Here is an 8,357-nt window from a genome sequence, read left to right on the forward strand (position 1 = left end):
TATATATATATAATGGTTTTGTTCACTTGATAGAAATTACGCTATAAACTGTGATATAAAGCCATTATTGTTTTTAAAAAAAAGATATAATTGACTTACATCAGCAAATTTTTATATTGTGTAAATCATTTATTTAAGTTTAAAATATTTCTCATATAATTGCTCTTTTTTTATGCAAGTGGTTGTAAAACTTATTCAATAATAAGTCTGTACATGCAAATAATGAAGAAAGACTAATTCTTTCAAGAGTAATTTATTTTATTTATTTTATTTTATTTTATTTTATTTATTTTATTTATTTTATTTATTTTATTTAATTTATTTCATTTTATTTTATTTTATTTTATTTTATTTTATTTTATTTTAATTCATTTATTTTATTTCATTTCATTTATTTTATTTTATTTTATTTTATTTTATTTCATTTATTTTATTTTATTTTATTTTATTTATTTTATTTATTTTATTTATTTTATTTAATTTATTTCATTTTATTTTATTTTATTTTATTTTATTTTATTTTATTTTAATTCATTTATTTTATTTCATTTCATTTATTTTATTTTATTTTATTTTATTTTATTTCATTTATTTTAATTCATTTATTTCATTTCATTTATTTTATTTTATTTTATTTTATTTTATTTTATTTTATTTTATTTTATTTATTTTATTTGAAAAGATTTGATCTCGTGAAAGATTTTTAAGGTGTCTTTCAGAGCTCCGATAAAGATGTTCTGAAGCGAAATTTTCATTTCACCGTTAACCCGGGAGTACTTAACTGTTCACGCTCTAAATAACTGTCAGTTCCCACGTCTTCTGAGTCTGATTTGCGAGAAATAAATATGGGGTAGTGAATCGTGTAATCATTATTGGTTTATAATGTAAATAAACTAAAACTGAATGCTTTCAATTTGCTCTTTTTTCTCTGTGTAGAAAAAAAAATGGTCTATGATCCCTTTTCTACAAATGATACCACGCTTGTGGGGAAGGATGGGGTTTATTAAATGGTGAGATGGGGGAAGGATGGGGTACATTGAATGGTGACATGGGGGAAGGATGGGGCTTATTAAATGGTGAGATAGGGTTTATTGAATGGTGAGATGGGGGAAGGAAGGGATTCATTAAATGGTGAGATGAGAGAAGGAAGGGGTACATTGAATGGTGAGATGGGGGAAGGATGGGATTCATTAAATGGTGAGATGGGGGAATGATGGGGTTCATTAAATGGTGAGATGGGGGAATGATGGGGTTCATTAAATGGTGAGATGAGGTAAGGATGGGGTTCATTAAATGGTGAGGTGGAGGAATGATGGGGTTCATTAAATGGTGACATGGGGTGAAAGATGGGGTGCATTGAATGGTGACGTGGGGGAAGGATGGGGTTCATTAAATGGTGAGATGGGGTACATTGAATGGTGAGATGGGGGAAGGAAGGGGTTCATTAAATGGTGAGATGGGCGAAGGATGGTGAGAGGGGGGAAAGGGGAGAGAGTAATAAAAAGTGTGACAACCCTTATTTTGTTAAAGTAGGCACAATTTAAACCCAGGATAATAAATATTTTTTGCTATCTATTGTATTTTCATTTTTTTTTCATCAGAAAAGTACACTAGTTATTATTATTGTTACTTTTCCAAAGCCATTAGAACGCACGATTTAAAAATAAAATCTGAAGTCTTTGTTTGATCTTAAATATAGCGTGACACATTTTTATTTTATTGAATTCTTATATTTTATTGAATTCTTATATTTTATTGAATTTTTATTTTACCCAATTTTGGACTATTAGTGTTGAACTTCATAGTCTTGTCATTTTGAACCCAAACCAGAAGATGATGGAAATCCCGAAACAAGCAATAGAACAAAATAGCCGTGGAAGAAGACTTTTTAATCGGACCGCGTCACTCCCACGATGAATGACAAGAGAATTCTAAACTGTGATCGGTCTGCCAAAGAGTCTATTTAGCGTCAGAATTGTGGATTTGTGCGAGTCTGGAACGGAATTCGTGTCTAGTAGTCGCTGGGATTCGAGCCTCAATCACTTCATCGGGAGCTGTATCTACAACGCTGCTCAAGTGTGGAGGAAGGGGTTATAACTGTGACATCATTTATGAACACACATAATTGCCAACGGAGCATTCCTAATGGCCAAATAAAAATAATTTCACTCCTTCATTAAGATCCACAATTCTTTCGTTGTCATCAGCTTAAAGCAAGTAAAAATTATAAAGATTAAATTTTTTAATCTGAAAAATATTTCTCTATCCTATGTATTGTCGTATTTATTCATAATCCTAGCTTCGTATCATATGACGTTTTTGAATTTAAATACTATTCCGCAATTTATAGAAGGTAATAGAGGTTTTCTACTCGCATATCTCCAAACGTATGATCTTAGGATAGTTCTAAGACATTATCTTCATACGGATTATCTTAGGGTAGTTCTGAGACGTTATATTCATACGCATGATCTTAGGGTAGTTCTGAGACATTATATTCATAAGCATTATCTTAGGGTAGTTCTGAGACATTATATTCATACGCATGATCTTAGGATAGTTCTAAGACATTATCTTCATACGCATTATCTTAGGGTAGTTCTAAAACATCTTCATACGATTAACTTAGGGTAGTTCTGAGACATTATATTCATACGCATGATCTTAGGATAGTTCTAAGACATTATCTTCATACGCATTATCTTAGGGTAGTTCTAAAACATCTTCATACGCATTATCTTAGGGTAATTCTAAGACATTACCTTCATACGCATTATCTTAGAATAGTTCTAAGACATTATCTACATATGCATTATGTTCGGGTAGTTCTAAGACATTATATTCAAACGCAATATTTTATATTAATCGTATTTAAAACGGTATCTAAACTTATAATTCATTTCACAATAAAAAAATTGTCATATTACATCAAATTTAAATATGTTACTTTGCTTATAATAAACTTTGAGTAAAATTGTTCGCAGTCAACAAAAATGATCAAATGAATGAATACAAAAATACAAAACATTGTATATATTGGGAACCAAATATATGAAACCTAATCTGTGTTTAAATGGAATTTTCGATACTCTTTAATTTTGATATAATTGAATATTTGTTTAATTTTGCTGTAACAAACTGATATTATCATCAAGAAACAGTAGCGATTATGGGGTTTGTTGAGCGAAGTGAGTAAGGCCGAAATTTTGAATATTTTATCAAAATATGTGGCTTGTTTTAAACATTTATATGTGTTTAAAACTCAAAGAAAAAAGAAAAAAAAAGTTTAGACAATAAATTTGAAGCATTAAAGAGACAGAGCAAACTTTTGGAAAAAAGTATATTTTCTTCGACTCACTAATTTTAATTTGTATTTTTCTTCTTCTTAGAAACCGTTTATTCAATTAAAGTATTAAAAATTGTTATTATAATTATTAATACTATCTTTTAACCTCAAAAGTATAAAAATAAAACTTACTCTTTAAGAAATAATGATTAAATTCTTAGAGTAGCTAAATTCATGACATAAATTTCTAAAACTTCAGTTCATAAAATTATGCAAGAATTTTCTGTTAATAAAACGACAGACATAGTAAAAATATATAATTTAATAAATGATACCTGTTGATGGATTTATGAGAGAAGCACTCTTTGCTTGAGAGTTTTCAAAGAAGGAAGGAACATTAGAGAAGCATCTTCAATAAGAGGTTGATTAGGATGCCCTCTGGTGGTCGATGGGAAAACAATTTATAACGGGAGAATGCAGCGAGAGGAACAAGATAAAGTATTACATTTCCAGTATATTAATAAAATTATTTATTTGTTAACTGATGAAATTAAGTTGAGAATCAGCTTTTTCTTCATTATGCGTTAAAATTAATTTATTCCGATTGTAATTTATTTCAAAATACATTGTTATTTATTTTTCTTTTTTTTTCCTACTATTTTTTTTCCAACAATGACAGAATCTTTAAAATGTTATTTAGGATCCAAATGCTGTTGTATTGTTTAAATTATATGACTCATTAAAACTGCCTTTAAGTATAGTTCTTAGGTAAATAATTAATTTTAAAACAGCAAAAAGTTAACGTGTCGCTGGTGTTCTATTTTTATGGGGGTCAAATTAGTTTCCTAAATTTCACTCTTAATAAAAAATAAATAAATAAGCATCATAAATCTTTCTTTTTTTAAACTTTAGTGAATTTAAAGTGATATTCATTGATGACTTTTTACCCACTGTCCTCCTCCCCGCCAACGACGATCACGTGTTCAAAAAAAAAAGGAAAAATATACATTCTCAAAAATTAAAATCAATATTTTAAGTTTTAAAATTAAAAAAAAAGCGGAATTTACTCAATCTTTAAACTTAACTAGTTTCATCGAAGAATTCTTTTTTTTTTTCTTTTCCTCAAATGTGAAGAAGAGAATGGATATGAAATATACATATTTTTTACCCGAAATAGAATGGAAAGAGCAGTTGCTAACGTAAACAAATGCCACGTTTCTACAACTAATCAGGATCGAGATACCCACCTACGTCACTTGCATGTATTCCATTATGGCTTTATGAAACACGTGTTTTAGCAGAAATGTACCTTTACGGAAATGAAGCGAAATTTATTTTAATTTAGTCGCTGCAGACTTGACTTAATCTCAAACTACCTAGATGATCTACACATTACATCGTGAGAATAAGATCTGCGCGGGAACAGCAAACGTTTCTGTACGCCTAAATTAACTTTATTTGTTTATTTTTTTCACTATCAACCAAATGATTACAATCAAATAACCAACACAACATTCAAGCATCTTTAACCAAAAAAACCATATAATGCAAATAATCAAACATTAATGAACGAAAATATATTTGCAATTATTTATTAATCAATATCTATGACAAAGAAGTCAATTAAATAAGTGACAAATTAGTTGTTAAAAGGAAGGTGCTTTTTTTAACAACTAAACGGAACGAAATAGGGAACGATCAACTGAAACGCAATCGATTCACTCGAGAAATAAATATTTTAAGTATTTTTTTTTAAAAAATTGAGTAAGATTTTGTTCAAATTTTGTATTTTTTCATTTAAAACAACATACTTTACAACGATGTAAGAATTTATATGCCTTACAATTCGAAATTGTTTCGATTATCATTAAATAAAATAATACAAAATGAGATATAAATATTAAAAAAATATATTTGAGCATTAAAAACAAGCGTGTATAAGGTTGATTGTTCGGACCATTTATGATTGAGTCCTTCAGGACTCAATCATAAATGGTGCTTTTAGTCCTTTATCAATTTGAGTTCTTTAGGTTTGATTCCTTTAGGACTCTAATCTTAAAGAAGTACATGAAATTCCGATCATTAAGAAAAAAGTTATTTTGAGTGGTTCAGTTTTAATTTATTTTTTGTTCACTCTACCAGAGTCTTAAAAATTATCTTTTGTTCTAACTTGATCTAAAATTTAAACGAACTGCTTCAATTTGTCTTTATTTTAAAGTAATTTTAAATATCAACATCATTCCAGGCATTCCTATTCCAGGCATTTCTTGACCGATGATTTTTGCTTTCTCGGTTGTTGATATATCAACCGTAATGATAGGTAGTTAATCTACAAAAAATCAATTTTTAAACAGCTTCTTTAAGACCCTTGGTTAAAACAGGGTTAGTTGAAGATATGATCCGGTCTTATGATCCTATACCAAATGAACCAAAATTAACCTGCATTCAGAAATATTGAAACTTTTTTTAACATTCAAGCTTCATTTTCAGAAAGTGAAAAAAAACTTTTAAAATTTTTTAATTCTTTAAAAATATCGTCCATTAAAATAAGATTGAGTGGCCTGTACGTCAATAATATTCTGTATGAAGAAATTGAGAGAAGTATTATAAATTTTAAAAGTAAAAAGAAATAAATTTGATTTTTTACTGAACTTATGCATTTTTTATCCAAGAAATTTTAAATGTTTTTTGATCAAAATGAGGTAGAAAATTAAAAAAAGCACTTATGTGACGTAAAGTAAAGGAACTTTATGCGACGTAAAAGAAACAACTTGTCCACATAACTATTTTTTTAATACCATCCGAAAATTTTACACTTAAAATACATATATAATGATTCTAAAAAACGATTGTTAAACATTGCGCTTGGAAGTATTTTAAAATAACATAGAAATTTACAGAAACTAATTTTACTTACATAAACTTCAGAAGTCCCTTTTGGGGTTTCTGAAGAATAGGTGACCTCTTAATGAAACACACAATCAATAATGGATGAAATATATCCCAAAATGGCAAACATTGTTTCAGACACTATATATGTCAATTCGATGAGAGAAAAAGGAACAAAAGAATTCTAATCAAAAGAAAGTCGCTTTCCTTAATAAGAAATTAATTGTTTCGGTCCTTCTTCGAAAATTCCACTCCAGTGGTTAAATAATAACAATACCCTAAAATAGTTCATATTAAAAACGCTTAAAAATAAACTTTAGCGTCCATTGTTACCTCATCACTTTTGTATTTAATTCTTCTTTATTCTTCAAGAGGACACTATACCCGGAGAGAAACCCTTCATGGCACATTCTCCGCCACCCGCATTGGAAAAAACTACAACGCAGGGTCACTTACTCTATTATAGTATTTTTTTTTCAATTGCACGCTGCAGAAACGTACTCTTAATATAATGTGAAATGGGTGATGTAAATGTTCATATAGTTTCAAAATAATCTTCAATTTAAGTTTTTCATTTAAATCACGATCGATTGTTTTGAGAAAGTCTGTAGGACTCAAGATTGGAAGCTTAATTTTCAAGATGATTAGGAAAGATGAGATCGTGAAAAATCGATCCAAAATCGTGATCAATTTTATGTTAACAACCAGAAACATGTATTCTGCCGTGCAACTGAGAGAAAACAACGTAAATGCTTCACTCCGAGAAAAGTGGCTTACATGACAACTATTTTCCTTCTATAGCTAATACTATAAATGTTAAAATAGAATGTCACAAAACTGATAAAACAAAATTTATTTTTGATTTCCTTTAATACTTTTTCTTTTTTTTTTCCTTGCAATATACAAAGATGCCAAGTGTATAAAATCTGAATTTTGAATTTTTTGTCGCTTACGTTAATTTTTCAATTGCACTTGCAGTATTCATTTTTACAATATTTTATATATTTTGTTTTTCGATATATATTTAAAATAGTAATTAAAAGATTTTCCGAGAGACTAAAATGAAATTTATTATTCACTAAAACTATTTGTTAAAACGGTTGAATAAAAAAGTTGTCCTGTTATCTAAATGTTTATTATTGTTATAATAGTTTCCGTCGCACTCAGATTTATATATATATATANATATATATAATACAAGTTTTATTTGGCAACAGGGAAACATCATCGAATGACGAACTCGCCGCTAGAGGCGCTGTTAAACAAAATGTCGTCCATGCAGGAGAAAGCGTACTGCGTTTTCGAATATCCCAAAACCTCTTCGGTTGTGCAAAGAAATTTTCATCAACCACCTCATCGGCAGAACCTAAGCATGCAGGTGGGTGAAGCAGTTCCAGGATACCGGCTGCTTATGCCAGAACAAAAGCCCAGGACGAAAACAAACAAAACCCGAAGTGGTTGAAAGAATTCGTTTTTACGGAGTCCCTCAAAATCAACGCGACGTGCAGGCGCAGAACTGGCTGTCCCTCACATAACGGTGTGGCGTGTTTTACGGAAGCGTCTCCAACTCATGCCGTACAGAGGTCCAGGCTTTAAAACCTACTGACAAACCGTTGCGTAAGAATTTCTGTGTGAAATTTCAGGAAAAGCTCGACGTGAATGGTTTCGAGAACACACTGGTTCCACTTATGAAGCCACGTTCCACTTATGTGACAAAATTAATCGTCATAGTTTGCGATTTTGGGGCACGGAAAATGCCCATGTAACATTAGAACATCAGCGTAATTCTCCCAAGGTGAACGTTTTATTCGCTTTATCAAACAGTTGTGCTTTTGGTCCATTTTTCTTTGTTGAAAAATCGATTAATGGGGACATTTACCAAGACATGCTCTCTGAGTAGTTGCTCCCCCAGCTGGAGGAAGCTGTTCCTGATTTAATTTTGCAGCAAGATGGTGTTCCCCCACATTGGAATATCAACGTACGTGAGATCCTGAACGAACGTCTACCCCATCGCTGGATTGGCCGAGCTGGGCCACAGGATTTGACATGTCTTCATTGGCCGCCGAGATCACCAGATCTAACGCCCTGTGATTTTTTTTCTCTGGGGTTTCGTTAAGGACAAGGTGTTTGTGCCTCCACTTCCTCAGGACTTAGAGGAACTGAAGCAGCGGATAACTGCAGT

The 8,357-nt window shown here is 30.4% G+C and overlaps 2 protein-coding genes across 2 annotated transcripts in view; both read right to left on the reverse strand.

Moving 5' to 3' along the window:
- The window catches only part of LOC107450501 (orexin receptor type 2-like), a 30,685-nt gene extending 27,011 nt beyond the window's left edge, over window positions 1-3,674 (reverse strand). Inside the window, exon 1 of the mRNA XM_016066314.3 lies at window positions 3,622-3,674. The gene's annotated coding sequence lies outside the window, so the exon portion shown is untranslated. The remainder of the gene's footprint in view (window positions 1-3,621) is intronic.
- On the reverse strand, window positions 964-1,323 carry LOC139425521 (uncharacterized). Its single transcript, XM_071180529.1, has one exon. It carries the CDS (start codon window positions 1,321-1,323, stop codon window positions 964-966), a length of 360 nt encoding a protein of 119 aa, XP_071036630.1.
- Window positions 3,675-8,357: the final 4,683 nt, after the last annotated feature.

The sequence above is a fragment of the Parasteatoda tepidariorum genome, chromosome 4 (genome assembly GCF_043381705.1).
Source record: "Parasteatoda tepidariorum isolate YZ-2023 chromosome 4, CAS_Ptep_4.0, whole genome shotgun sequence".
In the NCBI taxonomy this organism is placed as follows: Eukaryota; Metazoa; Arthropoda; class Arachnida; order Araneae; family Theridiidae; genus Parasteatoda; species Parasteatoda tepidariorum.